The sequence below is a fragment of the Artemia sp. Qi Xiang Cuo genome, chromosome 13, assembly GCF_049724085.1.
Source record: "Artemia sp. Qi Xiang Cuo chromosome 13, ASM4972408v1, whole genome shotgun sequence".
Classification (NCBI taxonomy): domain Eukaryota; kingdom Metazoa; phylum Arthropoda; class Branchiopoda; order Anostraca; family Artemiidae; genus Artemia; species Artemia sp. Qi Xiang Cuo.
The window spans coordinates 41,968,571-41,989,372 of NC_142806.1; the positions used below are offsets into that span (position 1 = coordinate 41,968,571).

General features: G+C 35.4%; 1 protein-coding gene across 2 annotated transcripts in view; it reads left to right on the forward strand.

Moving 5' to 3' along the window:
* The first annotated feature begins 2,044 nt into the window (after nt 1-2,044).
* The window catches only part of LOC148945301 (small ribosomal subunit protein RACK1-like), a 28,365-nt gene continuing 9,607 nt past the window's right edge, over nt 2,045-20,802 (forward strand). Inside the window, exons 1-4 of one of the 2 annotated variants that reach the window (XM_089099366.1) lie at nt 2,045-2,239; nt 15,270-15,478; nt 17,277-17,483; nt 18,463-18,573. In XM_089099366.1, coding sequence (XP_088955492.1) covers nt 2,122-2,239; nt 15,270-15,478; nt 17,277-17,483; nt 18,463-18,573 — 645 coding nt within the window. In that variant the 5' untranslated portion in view covers nt 2,045-2,121. The remainder of the gene's footprint in view (nt 2,240-15,269; nt 15,479-17,276; nt 17,484-18,462; nt 18,574-20,802) is intronic. The other variant, XM_089099367.1, reaches the window with a different exon arrangement.

Genomic DNA, 20,802 nt, shown 5'->3' on the forward strand with positions numbered 1-20,802 from the left:
TATTTTATTGGGTTCACCCCCTAGTCAATACCACGTTCTTTAAGCCAAAGATTTTGTAGTACTTTCATTAAAGCTATTTATTCTAATTAATGGCCTTTGTGATTAAGGGGTCATTTTTAAAGAATTGGAATAAAATTCGAACTTTAGCGTAAAGAGCGAGGTATTGACTAGGGGGCGAATTCCTAATATACGTATTAAAAATATATGAATATAGAAGTTCGTTACGTAAGTTACTTCGTAAGTTACGTATATTTATTACTAATAAAAACGTTTGTAAATAAAATTAAACAACTTTCGAGGAGCCGTTTAACCAAATAAAAGTAAAATTAATATGCAAATTTTGTATTAATTATTCATGAGCCAAAATCAAAACCTACATTAATTCAAAAACGTTCAGAAATAAAAAAAACAAGTTTTTTAACTGAAAGTAAGGAGCGACATTAAAACTTAAAACAAACAGAAATTATTCCGTGTATGAAAGGGGCTGTCCCCTCCTCCACGCCTCGCTCTTTACGCTAAAGTTTTCTATTGTTTTAAAAAATAGAGTTGTGAGAAAGAGTCTAACTATAGCGTAAAGAGCGCGGCGTTGAGGAGGGGACAGCCCCTTTCATATACGGAATAATTTCTGTTGGTTTTAAGTTTTAATGTCGCTCTTTATTTTCAGTTAAAAAAAAACTTGTTTTTTTTTAATTTAATTATTATTAAAAACGGCGGATGCGGTGAAGATATTAAAAGTAGAAAAGCCAAGGCTCAGGGTGTTTTTCTCAGTTGAAAAAGTTTGGAAGAGTAGGAAGATCCTTGCTTACGCTGATAAATTAAAAATCCGCTCCACTTTTTTCCGTTTCACAAAATACCTACTGAGATATCGAATTTTAAAACGCAGTTCAAAACGCATCAATATCCTTTATATAGCAAATCCTACTTTAGCTGTTGCTAAATTTATTGAAAAACACAACCAAAGGATTTCAAATAATGCTTGGAACTAACTCCTTTTACAATAGTTACATTGTGATAGTTGCTGCTTTTGTTTTTTTGTTGTTCTTTGTAGGCCTCCATCATTTTCTTTTTGTATGAAAGTTTTCAATAGATAATGATAATAAGTATGCAAACCTGGATTAAGATATTGGAAGCTATAGTGAGGACAGTGGTCAAATATAGTTCTGAAGCGTGGGCGCTCCAAAAAACGGAAGATGATTTACATGAGGTTTTTTTCAGAGCAGGTGCTTACGAATTGTTTTGGGTACCCAACTAACTAACCATATCTCAAACGGTAAGCTGTTCGAAAAATATATTTTCCAGGACTAAAATTCAGCTTTTTACGGTCATAATAAGAGAAAGAATGAGATGACTATGACAAATTTTGTGGATTAATGATGACAGATTGCTAAGGATTGTCCTTGTCAGCCAATATCTAGGGCCAAACAAAAGGAAGTCGTCCCCAAATGTGTTGGGAAGATGTCTCGAGTAAGGGAAATGGAAACATCTTGGGAGGGTGTAAAGAGGGAGGCTATGCATAGATCGGGATGGAGGAGGAACATGCGTACCTGTGTTGGCCTCAGTCGGCTTGTCGCTACAGTCAGTTATCAATAGCATTGTATGATGTGTTTTTACCGAATACGATATGAGAGTTTGTTGGGAAATCAGTACAATTAAAAAGGAGGAAGACTGTGTATGGCAATGCTTTGTTATCCTCTTATTTAAAGGACAAGTGAAACACGTGATTTTGAGCTACTCTTAGGATTCATCCGGAGTCGGATCGTTAAGGGGCGTTCAGACGCTGGATTCTGTCTCCGATTCTGTCCAAGTTCCCCGCTCAGAATGGTTGAACGTCCAAAGTATTTTCAGAAAAAACAAATTCACAATCAAAATTGTGATCTAAATAGGTGTTTTCAGTTCTGAAAATGTTGCTCGATAGCTCCTATTTTTAGCTTTCAACCATTCTGAGCGCGGAAAACTTGGAGTCTGAGACAGAATCTAAGGCCTGAACGCCCCATTAATGCACTGACTCAATGAATCCAAATATTCCTTCGCTTTCATTAGCACTCTCTTTTCATCAGTTGAAAAGTCAACGTATTATAAACTTCCTAAACTTTAAACTTTTTATCCAAGCCAATCGGTCCAATGGCAGCACCAAGTGAATCACTCCAGCTGCGTGGCATGCTCAAAGGACACAATGGTTGGGTTACACAAATCGCCACCAACCCGAAGTTTCCTGACATGGTATTGTCTGCATCAAGAGGTAAGATTTTAGATCACTACTAAAAATTTGGTAGTTTTGGGGTTATTTTATTACAAGTTCTACCATGACTACCTAAATCTTTACCATTTAGGAAGAGTTCTGAAACGACAAAATCCTTATTTACTGCATAATGTGATTTCAGGTAGTCTACCCGCCTGTTCTAAATCCTTTTTTAATGTTTTAGAAATTCATAAGAATATTCTGGAATCAGTTTATTAAAAGTCTCTTTGTTACATAAAATTCTGTTCTAAATGCTTAGCCAGGGTCTAAATGCTTAGCCAGGTGTAGGCCTACTGGAGTTCCAGGCTAGCCTATGAGCATAACCTGAGAAAGGCAAAACCAAAGGAAAAGAAAATAAAATTTTGATTTAAACCTGTCATGCAGGCAAATTTCAGAATCCTCTAGAGAGAGAAGTGGAGGTAGATACTTCAAAATACTGGTAAATTTTTACCAAATCATATTGTTGACTTACAAATAAAGTGAATAGGCCTATACCACTTGATGCCTTTTTGGTAATTTTTTACCAAATCATATTATTGACTTACAAATAAAGTGAATATACCACTTGATGCCTTTTTTTATGCTCTTTTCAAATACAATAATCATTTTTATCGGAAATGAATCTAACCCCACCCCTACATATCCAATTCGGTCAATATCTACAAAATCATATTATTGAGTTAGGAATAAAGTGAATGCACCATTCAATGACTTTTTTTATGCTGATTATGAATATAATAAGCATTTCTATTGGAAATGAATTTCAGCCCCCCCCCCTAAATAGGCTATAACTAACCAAACCCTGAATTGGCATATAGGGGGGCTGAAATTCATTTCCGGTAAAATTCTACTTTAGCTACTTTTGGCTATCTTGGAATGGGGTTAGGTTAGGAAAATGAAACTTTCAGGGATAGGTCTACAGGCTAAAGTATGTCCCGGGAAGGCATTTTGAAGTACCTACCTCTACTCCTTCTCCCTCTAGAGGGTCCTGAAATTTGCCTACATGACAGGTCTATACCTATTGAAATTTTGACAAAACAATATTTTACCATAATTTTCAGTTATCAGTTTCTTTTTCTCTGGCTTTAGTTCTGAAAATGCAATTTCAGTTATTTGAGCAGAATTTTTGTGCCATATCAATGTTTATTCCCAAAATGTAGGAAATGTATTTGCATATCTTTAAAACCTTATAAATTGGGAGTGAGCAAAGCTGTGAAGCCGAAAACAATTTTGTTGTGCTTTAATTAAGCAGAAGATCTATTTTGCAAGGTTTCACTTTTATAATTCACACATTTTTAAGGGTCATGAAAGGTCAGGACCCTCTAGAGGGAGGAGTGGAGGTAGGTACTTCAAAATACCTTCCTAGGACATACTTTAGCCTGTGGACTCATCCCTGAAAGTTTCATTTTCTTAAACTAACCCCTTTCCAAGATATTCAAAAGTAACTAAAGTAGAATTTTACCCTCATTTCCGATAGAAATGCTTATTATATTCGTAATCAGCATAAAAAAGGGCATCGAATGGTGTATTTACTTTTGTCCTAACTCAATAATATGATTTTGTAGATATTGACCTCCAATTCAGGGTATATATTTGCACATTGGGGGGGGGGGTTGTCAAATTTTATTTATGATATAAATGGGAGGTAAGTTTAAACTTTACCCCACCCCCAATGTGCAAATATAGGTCAATTTTTACCAAATCATACTCTTGAGTTTAAAATAAAGTTAATAAACCATTCGATGCTTTTTTTATACTTTTTAAAAATATATTAAGCTTTTCTAACATAAATTAATTTCAGGCCCCCCCCCCCCCTAGATCGGCGATACCTAACCAAACCCGGAATTGGGATATATAGGGGGGGCTGAAATTCATTTCCGATAGAAATGCTTATTATATTCGTAATCAGCATAAAAAAAAGGCATCAAATGGTGTATTCACTTTATTTGAAACTCAATAATATGATTTGGTATATATTGACCCAAATATATACCCTGAATTGGTATGTATATGGGTGGGGATAAAATTCATTTCTGAAAAAATGATTATTATATTTGGAAAGAGCAAAAAAAAAGGCATAAAGTAGTATAGGCCTATTCACTTTATTTGTAAGTCAATAGCCTAATATGATTTGGTAAAAATTTACTGCCTTTTTCACTCATCAATGTGCTAAGATCTTACATCTTTTGTCAGAAAATGTCTAAAATTGAAATCTTTGAACTAAGATCTTACATCTTTGGTTGTTTTTATGCAAACATCTTTCATCATTCTGCTCTGATCAGCAGTCTGAGAATAATGATGAGTAGATCATCAAAGTTCTCTCATCAATGTTCTATTTGGCAGAAAGATGGCATTTTTCACTTTTTCCTAACATCAGTGAGCTGTAAGATCTTAGAACAAAGATGAGTTGAAAAAACAATAATCTCTGCAGAAAGATGAAAGATCTTAGGTGTAAGATCTATGGGCACCCATAAGCTGAATTCTAGGGGGGGGGGGCAAACCTTGTCTAATTGGCACTTTTAATGCTATATAATAGAAATCGCAGAACAACAATATAAAACTAGGCAGCATCATTCAGCCATGGGGGGGAGGTGCCCCCCCCCCTAATGGGCACTCATCTTAGTGCTAAAAATGGCCCTACTGTGACACAGTGATGTTGGGGGGGGGGGGGCAGTTGCCCTCTACTTAATAAACTAATTTATTTAGTGGCTTTAAAACTGTTCAAAATTTTAAGTGTCAAATTTGCTCTTTATTTTTAGCAGATAATTTCTTTTTAATTAATCTGTTATCATTTTTAACAGAAGGAAAATGAGAAAAAATAACAGTCCATTACACTGCATAATATGTTCTATATAAATATTGTTTAAAATATACAACCTTTGAAACTTTATCATGAAGTAAAATGTGAGCATAATTAAGGGTAAAATTGAAAAATGTTCTATGCTTCCTGTTCTGCCAAATTTGCTTGGGTATATCTTTCTCCTGATATTTAAGGTTCTTTTAGCTTACTTCCTAAAATCTATAAGTTCAATATTAGATTCTCTTGTATAAAACTAGCAAAAGTGGAAATGAATACACCCTCTAGATCTGCAATTAGGATAGACACAGAATTATTGAAGAATAAGAAGTTAGATATATAGTGAATATAATTTCCTGAATGAAAACTAAAATAAGGCTTGGTGCTTTTTATAATGATATTCGCACTATAACTAAATAGGCCAAATCAGTTGTAGTTTGGTCATGGAATTTCGTAAAGGGGGATCAGCTCCAGGAATCATTTAATTGTTTTAATTTTTATTTTCAGTACTTAATTGAAACTGATTCTCTTATTTGCCATTGAAATGCCTGCTGATAATGTCCTATTCCTTGCTTTTTGTATTCACATACTAATGCATAAATATTGAACTAACTCCTTGTACAATATCATGGTGACTTCTTGCTATTTTTGTTTTTCTGAATATTTCTTTTAACCAGCTCCAAAAAAAAAGAACTAGATATACTCCTGTCTCTTCATAGTGAGACAAGTGGTCACCAGGCTTCAAGCAAATTTTTTATAATATTTCAGTTTTCTATATATTTTAATGCACTAATGTAATTAGGGAGACTTGTAGACTACACTAGCAATTCCATTTTTGAAGCAAGTCTAGATTTCCTTTGCCATCTCTACTGATGACATAGTGCTATCAGCCTTGGAGATTGTAAGATGTAGGCATTTACACTGCTTTCTCCTGATAGTGAGATAAGCGGTCACCAGGCTTCAAACAATACATTTTTAGACATTCCAACAGTTTAATTTTAATATACATACAAGGGAGAGACTTGTAGACTGCACCAGTAGTTCTGTTTTTGAAGCAAGTTTAGAGTTACTATGTCATCTACAATGATGGTGTAGTGTTATCCCCGCCTTGGAGATTATAAGAAATAGCCATTTACCCTACTTTCTTTTGATAAGTGAGATAAGCAGAGATGTAGTTGCAGTTGCTATTAGTCTCATTTGCAGCTGCAGTAGTAGCAGCCCTGAAAGTTTCAGGTTAATATCCTTACCTGTTCCTAAAGTATTGCAGATCCTCCTTTCTGATTATTATATTTCTTTTTGATTTAGCTTATCATGTCCCTCAATGTTTCTTGAAATTTCGCCTCAATACCCTAACCCTTTTTGCACACACCCAGGGTAAAAAATAGACAAACTGCATAATTTTCATTCCTTGCCCTAGGGGATGTGTGGTGCATTGTATCATCAGAGGCATAGCTATTTGACTTTGTGATTTTCAAATAAAGTGGCTTTTTAAGATCTCCATCAGTGTTAAGGGAAGTATCCAAAAGGGCAAGGAGAGGGGGAGGGTTGCCCTTGGATCCATTTTCAGCATACCTTTAAAGTTTCAACTTAATACTTCTAGCTTTTCCTTAATTAAGATTTTACTGTAATATTTTTAGCCCTTTTTTGGAGACTCAGGATCAAACATGTCCCCTTTTCCCAATAAATAACCTTGTATATAAACAATGGGCAACTAATATAACTTGCAACACTTAACCCAGGGATTGTGGAAGATTACATCATGCCTGGAGATATAGTTATTTTACTTTTTGGATCAAAAGATAGAAGGATTGCCCACTTGGGAAAGTTGTTGAGCTAGGCAAATGAAATTTTCTGATACACTTCTATAGCACAAAATAGGTTCAGGAATCTCTGTTCAAGCTGTCTTCCATGACCTGTGTCCCAGTTCAATATTAGATTCTCTTGTTTAAAACTAGCAAAAGTGGAAATGAATACACCCTCTAGATCTGCAAATAGGATAGACACGGAATTATTGAAGAATAAGAAGTTAGATATATAGTGAAAATAATTTCCTGAATGAAAAAGAAAATAAGACTTGATGCTTTTTATAATGATATTGGCATTATAACTAGATAGGCCAAATCAGTTGTAGTTTGGCCATGGAATTTGGTAAAGGGAGATCAGCTCCAGGAATCATTTAATTGTTTTAATTTTTATTTTCAGTACTTAATTGAAACTGATTCTCTTATTTGCCATTGAAAAGCCTAATAAGTGCTGATAATGTCCTATTCCTTGCTTTTTGCATTCACATACTAATGCATAAATATTGAACTGCCTCCTTGTACAATATCATGGTGATTTCTTGCTATTTTTGTTTTTCTGAATATTTCTTTTAACCAGCTCCAAAAAAAGAACTTAATAATGTGCTAAAAATTATGACTGAAATTTCACTCAATGCCAGTGGTATTTGTGGGATATTTATCTCTGCATCAGCATGATAAGTTATGTATAAGCAGTACCAACCCATTCTCTTTTTCTATTGTTATCAGTTTTACACTAGGAGACCATGCTTTGCTTGTGAAGAGAATTATAGACATGAAAACAATATTCAGTGTAACCTCCTCCAGAAACATGTCCCCATACTCTGCTTACACAAGAAAACATTTGTGTAATTTTTATAAATTATATATATATATATATATATATATATATATATATATATATATATATATATATATATAGCAAAGATACAAAGGGAAAGGTAATTTCCAAACTCTTTTACTTAATTTTCCCTTCCAATTGGCATCCCTGGCAAACTTGGAATTATTCTGTATCTTTCTTAGACATTGCTATTGTGCTGTCTATGATTTTTGTTTCAGCTTTGCCCTGTTGATATCAAAGCTATTTATTAATATAAATCAATGAACCCACATGCAAATCAATTTAATAAGAAATCATAAATTTCAATAAATTGTATATTTTATAAGTTTAGTACAACAAATTAAATCTTAGTCTAAGTCCATTCAAAGTTACAAGCAAATCAATAGTGCAATACCTGGGGCGCCATTAGAATAGAGTTGGGTTTAATTATGAGATTGAACATCCTGTGCTGGGTGTGGGGGTTGGTGGAAGTTGAGGGGGGATATGTACTGCAGTATTAGTGGTAAATTAGTATTAGTGGGCTCCAGTCCACTGAAACCATACTCAGTAAAATTAAGAAGCAACAACTGCGCTGGTTCGGCCACGTCAAGCGAATGGAGCCGAGCCGCCTTCCGAAAATCGCCCTTGAAGGATCCCTCCATGGCCTTCGCCCACGAGGCAGACCACGAAAGCGATGGATGGAGAACTTCAACTTCGATAACGTCAAGATAGTCCAGTTATCACGTATCGCACCAGACAGAGCAATGTACCGAGCCCTTACGCATGAGCTAGCAAAAGGAGTGGCCCCAAAACGTCCCACTAGGGTGGCCGGGACCTAAGTAAGTAAGTATTAGTTGTAAATCTGGCTGAAAAAAAGTTTATATGACATTTACCTCTGCCCAGCCAAAAGCTTGTTTATGCCATACTACTGTCATCTGCAGCAGCTCATTTCTGACAATTTTAGTAAAAGTAGAGCACCAGCTCTTATATTCATGATTGTTCTATGTGTGTATTGTTAATTATGTGTTGTGTAATGTTTTTAAATTCACCAAGGAGCATGTTTGTTAAATAGTTACTTTTCTTCACTACAGCTTGGATAGCACCTACTTCAATGGCACCCCCTCTTGCCCCCCCCCCTCCTCCCATTAAAAATACTGTAGCTATGCCCCTGCTGAGACAATTTGTATCTGAACTATGGCCAGTTGCTTGAGATGTAGTAAATGACATCTATAAATCTACACAGTGAATGAAAACCAGCCAGGAGAATCTCTTAGGCTACTTTCTAGCTAATTTTTAAATAAAATAGGTTTGGAGTAGGTTAATTTGTTTTTTGTATTACAATGCTTTTCTGGGCCAAACATTAAAGGCGTGTCTAAGTTTTAATTGGTAAAATTCTAGACAAGCTAATTTTGACTTATCTTGAAAAGGGGTTAAGTTAGTAAAATGAAACTTCAGCAGTGGCGGATCCAGGATTTTTTTAGGGGGGGGGCAATAGGTTGATCCAATAACCTTGCATTAGGAGCAAGTTTAATTAATGCAAACTTGAGTTAACTAAGTAAATTACACTACTTTTGACTACGCTGGGGGGGGGCCTCCTCTTGCCTTGCCTCTGGATCCACCACTGAACTTCAGTAATGAACCCAGGGCCAAAAATATTCTGGGAAAGTATTGCCAAGCTACTATGTGAACCCTATTCTGATTTATAAGTCTTAAAATTCCTGTTATGTGAGTAAACCTAGAATTTTAAGCCATATCAATTTGTTTCTAAATTTAGGAAATGTATTTGCAGATCTTCAAAAGCTCATAAATTGGGATTGAGCAATACTGTGAATTTGAAAATACTTTTCATGTACTTCATTTAAGCAGATCTATTTTGCAAGGTTTCATTTTATAGCACAAGAATTTTTAAGGTTAATCAAAGGCCAGTGCCCTCTAGAGGGGGAAAGGGAAGAGGTAGTTACTTCAAAATGCCCTTCCATGGCATACTTTAGTATTGTAGATCAATCTATGAAATTTTCATTTTTTCTAACCTAGCCTCTTTCCATGATGACCCCTTATTTCGCTCCCAAGTGCGAATTAAGGTAAAGATGGCCAAAAGTAGCTTGTCTAGAATCTTACTATGTAATCTAACTATTCAAATAAATTCATAGCCTGGTGTGTTTCAGTTTTCTCATTTTGATGGATTGTTTATTCAATTTCTGGTCAATTTTGGTTTCTTATATTCTTTAACAGAAATATCTGGTTGTTTTGAGTTTGAATTGTTATAGGAATTTACTTCTGCTCATCTTAAGTTCAATGTGGCTCTTTATTTGGAAAAACTTCTTTCTTGGAAAGTTTCCTTAGTTAAGTTCTGTTTGATTTTGATTGTCAGAGTTTCAAGTTTTTCAACACTCCCTGAAGTGAGTGCTATCAGCCTCGGAGATTATAAGATGTAGCCATTTACCCTGCTTTCTCCTGATAAGTGAGATCAGCAGTCACCAGGCTTCAAACAATAAATTCTTTGACATTTCAGCAATCTAATTTTTTATATACACCTTTTTGGTTAATGGAGAGACTTGTATACTGCTCTAGTAATTCTATTTTTGAAGCGAGTCTAGAGTTACTATGTCATCTCAAACAATAAATTCTTTGGCATTTCAGCAATCTAATTCTTAATATACCTTAATGGCTAAATTTTGTATAATATTACAGTTTTCTATATATTTTAATACATATTATTATAGCTAGGGAGACTCTTGTAGACTAAACTAGCAATTCCATTTTTCAAGCGAGTCTAGAGTTACTGTGCCATCTCTACTGATGACTTAGTGCTATCAGCCTCGGAGATTATAACATGTAGCCATTTACACTGCTTTCTCCTGAAAGTAAGATAAGTAGTCATCAGGCTTCAGACAATAAATTTTTGACATTCCAATTTCCAACAGTTTAATTTTTAATCTGCATCTTATTGGTTAAGGGAGAGACTTGTAGACTGCCCTCGCAATTCTGTTTTTGAAGCAAGTCTAGACTTACTATGCCATCTATAATGATGGCATTGTGCTATCAGCTTTGAAGATTATAAGTTGTAACCATTTACCCTGCTTTCTCCGAATAAGTGAGAAAAGCAGTCACCGGGCTTCAAACAATAAATTCTTTGACATTTCAGCAGTCTAGTTTTTAATATACACCTTATTGGTTAATTAAGAGACTTGTAAACTGCACTAGCAATTCTATTTTGGAAGAAAATCTATAGTTACTATGCCATCTCTACTGATGACATGGTGCTATCAGCCTCGGTGATTACAAGCTGTAGCCATTTACACTGCTTTCTCTTGATGGTGAGATAAGTAAAGTGGTCACCAGGCTTCAAAAAATTTTCTTGTAATATTTGTTTACTATATTAATATGCACTTCAATTGTTGGGGAGAGACTTGTAGATTGCACTAGCAATTCCATTTTTGAAGCGAGTCTTCAGTTACTATGCCATTTCTACTGATGACATAGTGCTATCAGCCTCGGAGATTATTAGAGGCAGTCATTTACACTGTTTTCTCCTGAAAGTAAGATAAGTAGTCACCAGGCTTAAGACAATAAATTTTTGACATTCCAACAGTTTAGTTTTTAATATGCATCTTATTGGTTAAGGGAGAGACTTGTAGACTGCCCTAGCAATTCTATTTTGAAGTAAGTCTAGAGTTACTATGCCATCTCTACTGATGACATGGTGCTATCAGTCTCGGAGATTACAAGGTGTAGCCATTTACACTGCTTTCTCTTGATGGTGAGATAAGTAAAGTGGTCACCAGGCTTCAAAAAAGTTTCTTGTAATATTTGTTTACTATATTAATATGCACTTCAATTGTTGGGGAGAGACTTGTAGATTGCACTAGCAATTCCATTTGTGAAGCGAGTCTTTAGTTACTATGCCATTTCTACTGATGACATAGTGCTATCTGCCTCAGAGATTAGAATGTGTAGCCATTTACACTCCTTTCTCTTCATAGTGAGATAAGTGGTTACCAGGCTTTTGAGCAAATTTTCTATAATATTACAGTTTCCTATATGTTTTGAAGCGAGTCTAAGAGTTACTGTGCCATCTCTATTGATGACATAGTGCTATCAGCCTCGGAGATTATTAGAGGCAGTCATTTACACTGCTTTCTCCTGAAAGTAAGATAAGTAGTCACCAGGCTTCAGACAATAAATTTTTGACATTCCAACAGTTTAATTTTTAATATGCATCTTATTGGTTAAGGGAGACACTTGTAGACTGCCCTAGCAATTCTATTTTGAAGTAAGTCTAGAGTTACTATGCCATATAATTATGGCATTGTGCTATCAGCCTCGGAGATTATAAGATGTTACCATTTACCCTGCTTTCTCCGAATAAGTGAGATAAGCAGTCACCAGGCTTCAAACAATTAATTCTTTGACATTTCAGCCGTCTAATTTTTAATATACACCTTATTGGTTAATTAAGAGACTTATAGACTGCACTAGCACTTCTATTTTGGAAGCGAATCTCGAGTTACTATGCCAGATAAGTAAAGTGGTCACCAGGTTTCAAACAAGTTTCTTGTAATATTTGCTTACTATATTAATATACATTTCAATTGTTGGGGAGAGACTTGTAGATTGCACTATTAATTCCATTTTTGAAGCGAGTCTTGAGTTACTATGCCATTTTTACTGATGACATAGTGCTATCAGCCTCGGAGATTAGAACGTGTAGCCATTTACACTGCTATCTCCTGATAGTAAGATAAGCAGTCACCAGGCTTCAAACAATAAATTTTAGACATTTCATCAGTGTAATTTTCCATGTGCACCTTAATGACTAAGGGAGAGACTTGAAGACTGCGCTAACTATTCCTCTTTTGAAGCGAGTCTAGAGTTACTGTGCCATTTTTACTGATGACATAGTGCTATCAGCCTCGGAGATTAGAACGTGTAGCCATTTACACTGCTATCTCCTGATAGTAAGATAAGCAGTCACCAGGCTTCAAACAATAAATTTTAGACATTTCATCAGTGTAATTTTTCATGTGCACCTTAATGTCTAATGGAGAGACTTGAAGACTGCGCTAGCTATTCCTCTTTTGAAGCGAGTCTAGAGTTACTGTGCCATTTCTACTGATGACATAGTGCTATCAGCCTCGGAGATTAGAACGTGTAGCCATTTACACTGCTATCTCCTGATAGTAAGATAAACAGTCACCAGGCTTCAAACAATAAATTTTAGACATTTCATCAGTGTAATTTTTCATGTGCACCTTAATGACTAAGGGAGAGACTTGAAGACTGCGCTAGCTATTCCTCTTTTGAAGCGAGTCTAGAGTTACTGTGCCATTTCTACTGATGACATAGTGCTATCAGCCTCGGAGATAAGAACGTGTAGCCATTTACACTGCTATCTCCTGATAGTAAGATAAGCAGTCACCAGGCTTCAAACAATAAATTTTAGACATTTCATCAGTGTAATTTTTCATGTGCACCTTAATGACTAAGGGAGACTTGAAGACTGCGCTAGCTATTCCTCTTTTGAAGCGAGTCTAGAGTTACTGTGCCATTTCTACTGATGACATAGTGCTATCAGCCTCGGAGATTAGAACGTGTAGCCATTTACACTGCTATCTCCTGATAGTAAGATAAGCAGTCACCAGGCTTCAAACAATAAATTTTAGACATTTCATCAGTGTAATTTTCCATGTGCACCTTAATGGCTAAGGGAGAGACATGAAGACTGCGCTAGCTATTCCATTTTTGAAACGAGTCTAGAGTTACTGTGCCATTTCTACTGATGACATAGTGCTATCAGCCTCGGAGATTAGAACGTGTAGCCATTTACACTGCTATCTCCTGATAGTAAGATAAGCAGTCACCAGGCTTCCAACAATAAATTTTTAGACATTTCATCAGTGTAATTTTTCATGTGCCCCTTAATGGCTAAGGGTGAGACATGAAGACTGCTAGGTATTCCATTTTTGAAGCGAGTCTTGAGTAACTATGCCATTTCTACTGATGATATAGTGCTATCAGCCTCGGAGATCAGAACGTGTAGCCATTTACACTGCTATCTCCTGATAGTAAGATAAGCAGTCACCAGGCTTCAAACAATAAATTGTAGACATTTCATCAGTGTAATTTTACATGTGCACCTTAATGTCTAAGGGAGAGACATGAAGACTGCGCTAGCTATTCCATTTTTGAAACGAGTCTAGAGTTACTATGCCATTTCTACTGATGACATAGTGCTATCAGCCTCGGAGATTAGAACGTGTAGCCATTTACACTGCTATCTCCTGATAGTAAGATAAGCAGTCACCAGGCTTCCAACAATAAATTTTTAGACATTTCATCAGTGTAATTTTTCATGTGCCCCTTAATGGCTAAGGGTGAGACATGAAGACTGCTAGGTATTCCATTTTTGAAGCGAGTCTTGAGTAACTATGCCATTTCTACTGATGATATAGTGGTATCAGCCTCGGAGATTAGAACGTGTAGCCATTTACACTGTTATCTCTCGATAGTAAGATAAGCAGTCACCGGGCTTCAAACAATGAATTCTTAGACGTTTCATCAGTGTAATTTTTCATGTACTCTTTAATGGCTAAGGGAGAGACTTGTAGACTGCGCTTGCAATTCCACTTTTGAAGCGAGTCTTGAGTTACTATGCCATCTCTACTGATGGCATAGTGCTATCAGACTCGAGATTACAGGGTGTAGCCATTTACACTGCGTTCTCTTGATAGTGAGATGTGGTTATCAGGCTTCAAACAAATTTCCCGTAATATTTCAGTTATAGTGCATATTAATATGCACTTAATAGTTGGTGAGAGGCTTATAGACTGCACTAGCAATTCCATTTTTGAAGTGAGTTTTGAGTTACTATGCCATCTCTACTGGTGATATAGTGCTAGCAGCACTGGAGATTAAAAAACAAGGTGTGGCCATTAACACTGCTTTCTCTTGATAGTGAAGTGGTCACCAGGCTTCAAACAAATTTCGTGTGTTATATCAGTTTACTATATTAATATGCACTTAATAGTCGGTGAGAGACTTGTAGACTACTAGTAATTCCATTTTGAAGTGAGTCTTGAGCTACTGTACAATCTCTACTGATGACATACTGCTATCAGCCTAGTATATTATAAGATGTTGCCATTTATGCTGCTTTGGCGTTATAGTGAGATAAGCAGTCACTGGGCATCAAGCAATACATTTTTTGACATTTTAGCAGTCTAATTTTTAATATACGCGTTAATGGTTAAGTGAGAGACTTGTAGACTGCACTTGGAATTCCATTTTAAAGCGAGTCTTGAGTTACTATGCCATCTCTACTGACGACATAGTGCTATCAGCCTTGGATATGACAAGGTGTAAACTCCATGCCATACTCACAAAACTTCCATTCCCCAGTAACTTTTCCTCCCAAAACTCTTACTCATCCACTCATAAAGATCATAGCGTTAAAAAGACACAAATATAGTTATTCTCTCATGGAATGCGCTTATTTTACAGGAATCCATTCTTATCTAGGCACTAGCTAATGGCTCTTTTTAAACAAGAAAACAAAATATTTTATATTTTGTACATGTTTATATTTTATATATATTTCTCTTCTTTTTTTTGCAGACAAGACCCTTATTGTGTGGAAGCTAACTCGTGACGAACAAAGCTATGGTGTTGCTCAGAAGCGTCTCTATGGTCATGGTCACTTTGTGTCTGATGTTACTCTTTCATCAGATGGACATTTTGCTTTATCCGGGTCATGGGACAAAACCTTGAGGCTTTGGGACTTGTCCACTGGAAAATCAACTAGAACTTTTGAAGATCACACTAAGGTTTACTTTTTGAAAAGAGTTGCAAGCTTTTTTTTTCAATTTTTTTATTATCCATGAAGATAAGGATTATTATTATTCTTTTAAGTGAGAAATTCGGGTAAGTAAAAACCTGATTTTCCTAGTTTTTATTTTATTCATAGTTTGAAGACGCCCCACTAAATGCTGCTTATCATTTTTTTTCGGGGGAGGGGGATGAATAAGTTATTTCATCTATCCAAAATATTTTGGACACATGAGACTATTTACAATTTCAAAAGTAATATTTCTATAAACCTAAAAAATAATAATGATCTTATGAAAAGAGTTCTGCCCCCTCCCTTCCTCCGGGTTGACGTTAATCTCCCGATTCCTCCACCCATACGCACTGTGTGCAGCTGCGATTATAATTTTCGTTCAATACTGTTCTCGTATTTCCTTTGTGCTTTGATAGTTGATTCTCAATGTAGGTTGTTTTTCTTTAGTGTGTGTGTCCATGGTTTAGCTCTGTTCTCAAGCATTTCCTTTTGTTTGTTTTTTCTATCTTGCTTTTTCGGGGGAGGGGGCTTGTAGGGACAGTGTGCGGATCAACCAAGGAATATTTCTGTAAATTTTTAACTTTATTCATCTGTGATATAAATAACATGCTTTCTGGCTAGACAAATACCCCCCCCCCCCCTCCCGTCTGGATCTTAAATTTAACTGAAGTTTTTTTTTATTGGGCCTATATGGTATGTTTTCGGGAAATGAGTGCTTTTCCATAAGGGTTTCAAACGTAGTTCACGGCAACGACTATAATTTTGTAACTTTTTTTTTTTTTTTGTAATTAGAAAGCTAATGAAAATTTTAAGTATATTTATAGACGAACCCAGGGCATAAGGCTTCCCGTTACATTTCTAATTGCAAAATTTAATCATTTTTTTTTTCTGTTACTGCTTGGATTTTGAATCCATCTTTGAGCTGAATTATTGTCTAGTGCTGTTAATTATATTGTTTTCTTTGAATAATAAACAACAACAAACTATTTGCTAAATAGGGAAGACCAGTTACCACAATTGGCCAGTAAATGTTACGGCTGCTATTAATTAATTTTCCTCAACTCGCTTCTATTTTATATACAGTATTTTAATAGAAATGGATGATTTCCCCCCAACCACGCGTTGTACTCCCATCCAAAGACAGAAAATCAGAAGATCGGTACCTGCACTCAAGGTCGTACCCAAGAGGGGGGGGTAGGGCGGTCTGATACTCCCTCCCGAAATTATGATCATTAATATTTATTATAAATTATTAATAACAATTATGGTGACTGGTCTTCCCTAGTTAGCAAATAGTTCGTTGTTGTTGTTGTTTATTATTCAAAGAAGAAAACAATACAATTAACAGAACTAGACAATAATTCAGCTCAAAGATAGATTCAAAATCCAAGTAGTAAATGTTACGGCTGTTATTAATTAATTTTCTTCAACTCACTTTTTTTTTTTTTTTTTTTTTTTTTTTTTTTTTTTTTTTTTTTTTTTTTATTTTTTTTTTTTTATATATAGAGAGAGATTTATTCTAAACCAACAAACAATTTAACATCAGTTAAGCGGCCACCCCAAGAAGTAAAAACTTGTCCAAGGGGGTGGCAAAAATACACTAACAAAAGAAGAAAATAACCTATCTATATCACAGTCCCCAAACAGCACCACAAACCTTACACCTTAACATTTTCATTAAATTTACTATCATATTCATAATCATCACCCCCAGGAGCCATAAATATTGTATTGTTTATACAGCATTAGATGAAATGGGTTTAACAGCTTCTGTTTCATTTTAGGATGTCTTAAGTGTAGCCTTCTCTGTTGACAACCGTCAGATCATTTCTGGTAGTCGTGACAAGACCATCAAACTTTGGAACACCCTAGCTCATTGCAAATACACTATTCAAGAAGATGGTCACTCAGACTGGGTCTCTTGTGTCAGATTTTCACCAAATAACAATAACCCCATTATTGTTTCCTGTGGCTGGGACAAAATGGTTAAGGTGAAAGAGCTTCTTTTTTTTTTTTTTTTTTTTTTTTTTTTTTTTTTTTTTTTTTTTTTTTTTTGATTGACTTTAGTGATCGGCCTCTCGTTTTTTTTTGTGTAATAGATTTTTGTTTTGGGGAATTTCCTTGTAAAAATAATAATTATAAACGATTCTCAAATGCCCTGGTATTCAAATCCAAAAAGCTTACCTAAACCTAATAAAATTTTAATCGGTTCAAATTTAGCAATTAAGAGTAGCTTATTTTGTTTTTTCTCTGCGTGTACTGAAATAACCTTACATTAATAACCTAGTTTTCTATTTTTATATTCATAAATATTGAAGAGCGGAAAGACATGCAGAAATGTTTTATTCAATTATATTAGAATCACAGGACTTGTGAAATTTTGTTTGTCGTCCAGGCAAAAAAACGGATATTTATTGTGGTTTGTTTGACTAGGAATTTGAATTGTGAATATTTAAATTGTCTGTGTTGAAGATATTGATTGATATTAAGGTACAACAATGCTTTGAGGTGTTTTCTCTACTAGGCACATGCAAAACTTCTGGGGTGTAGGGGGGATTATCAATTTTCTATGAAAATCGTTGGGATTTACAAGGAAACAGTAAAAATCACGAGGTCTTGTGTGGAGAAATCGGGGATCATAGATCAAATCTCCTTAGTTTTAACCATACCTCTTATTTATTTGTTCAGGTTCGACTGAATAAATTGTACTTCTCGGGAATAAATTTTGAGTAATAAGGTTGGGGAGGGAGGAGGAAGAAGCCCACCTTGTGTGCTTTTTATACCATTTATATCTTTTACCTTCGTATAGCTATACGTATCCTTAGTGTAATTCTACCTTCATTTCGATATGATGATACTAAAGATAGGGACATATGATATCTGATTATTTATCTTTTCTGATTAATTGGAATTAATTGCCCTAAGGAAAGCCTTCCTTTATCATACCTAATTCGAATGATTTTTTGGTAGGTATGGAATCTGGCCAACTGCAAGCTCAAAAAAAATCATGACGACCACACTGGCTACTTGAACACTGTCACTGTATCACCTGATGGCTCCCTCTGTGCTTCCGGTGGCAAGGTTAGACCTATAATATTTAATAACATAAATCTATAAAAAAATAATGTCGGCCATCTTCTTTTATTGCATAGGATCATTTGTTGTGTGAAATTGTAGCATAAGACATTAGTGTGTTCCCAGTGTCTATTCAGGGGAGCAGTGCAGCCTAAATTCAGTTTTGTCTGTAGTACTGCATGGACAACTTTTATGGTAGGTTTCTTAGAAGGGAATTCCTCCACAAGAAATATATTCTAACAATAGATCACATAGCTCTTTATGAGGAGTGCTCAATTCCTTCATAAGGAACTAAACATCGATTGACATCTGGACCTAAGTGCACTTCATGAATTTTCAAGTGTTCGTGATATTGAACTGTTAAGGAGTGATCCTTGCTAATAGTAACAGAGACTCTAAAAGATGAAATTTTTAAAACGATATATGGATTAGAATAATTGACTCCTTGCGATTAAAAATAAATATAATTAATTAATTTTAAAATTACTCATCAAAAGTTATGACCTTGAGAAAATTTAAAATTACTCATCAAAAGTTATAACCTTGAGAAAATTTGGTAATAAAGGAGAAATTGCCTCAAGGAGATTAGTCTTGGTGAAAATTACACTATAAAATTCAGCACATCCGAGTGCCTAGTTTAAAGGTTTCAAGTCCCTATCCACAGTGCGTTTTTTTTTTTTTTTCGATGATGTTGGTCTTGGAATCGTGCGTTTTTTTTTTAGGTCATCATATCGAATCATTGGTCGTAGGGTATCGGGAAAGGGTTCATTCGTATAGAGATTGAAAGTTGTAGTGTCATTTTCGAGCAGTCAACGAAATTGCGCCATATCAAAGTGGCGTTTTCAACCATTTTGTGGTGTAATACACAGTTTTGGCCCGTGTTGAGCCAAAATAAAATCGAATGAAGTTAAAGATAATCAATTGGTTAAGAGCTAATAAGAGTTAATTGATTTCGAGTAATCAAGCTAAATGAGCCTGTACAATCAGATTCCAAGTTTGAGAGGTCGTAATGCCGCGTGGTGGTGCGTTTGTTTCTAAAGCTACTTTGGGTTTGAGGCTGCGGTCTCAAACCCGTATAAAAATCTCAAACCGGAATTGTATAAAAAAGATACATTTCACTTGTTGATAGATAGGCATGGAGTAAGGGTAATTCAAATAGTCAATCAGTTCTGTTAGCCATTTCAAGGCATTGGAGACCCCCAAACGAAATGTTTTCTAAGATTTAAGTTCGCATTTGTTCCTAAAGCTACCTGCATTCCAAACAGAACAAGTAGTTATCTCTAAGGGTCATTTAATTGAATTCATTCTTTTGATGCTCCGTAAAGTTTTGTTACACTCCTGAAAACTGTAAAAATAATCCAAAATTCGGTTTCGATATTGCGGACACCTCCCTTCCCCTACCCCAGCTTAGAAATGTACTAAGGGTTGCACTTTTTGGGGGATGATCAAACTATTGTTGGGTTAATATAAAATTTGAATTTAATGAATCAGGTTGAGAGGGAAGGGGAAGTTTCTCCCTCCCTCATATCAAGATTTATCAAGCAGTTCGTAGTGACAAACTGTAGTTAAAAAGTGACCTCAGTCAGTAGACACTAAAACTGGAACACGTAAAACGAAAGTTATCTGCAATATTTGTAATATCTGCAGATAACTTTAGCATTAGAATTAAGTATTAAAATATGAAAATTTGGATTATTATAGAAAACGGAACACACAACCACCACCACAGTGTGGTTGTGCAATCTTGATGAAAGAATTCAAAATTTACGAAAGCGCTACAGCTACTATCTACAAAAATCAACTACTGAAAGGGTATTCAGCCTGCCAGTCTCAGAGGTGACGCTGGCCCCCGGTACAACTTTGGCCCATAAACATGCATGCAGTCCATAAAAATGATGTTATAGACCATTTTCCAGTGAAACTAACGGTTGTAGAGTGTCGTTTAATGCACGTCAGCTATTACGGTGGAGGCAAACGAATTCTATAAGATTTTTTAATTCTACATTATTAAGCTGCCGTGAGAGGTGCCTCAGATGACTTGGATGAACATTAAGATGACTAAGTTTATTTTAATAATACCACTGATCTCCCCTCATTTGGAAGAATGTCTACATTCTAATTGAGCTAATATAGTATCTGATACGGTTGCTGTGGGGATGAAAATTCCTCGCTTATAATGGAAATGGTAGTTTATTCAGAAGAATTCTATTTTATTTTTAAAAGCAAGTGCACTAA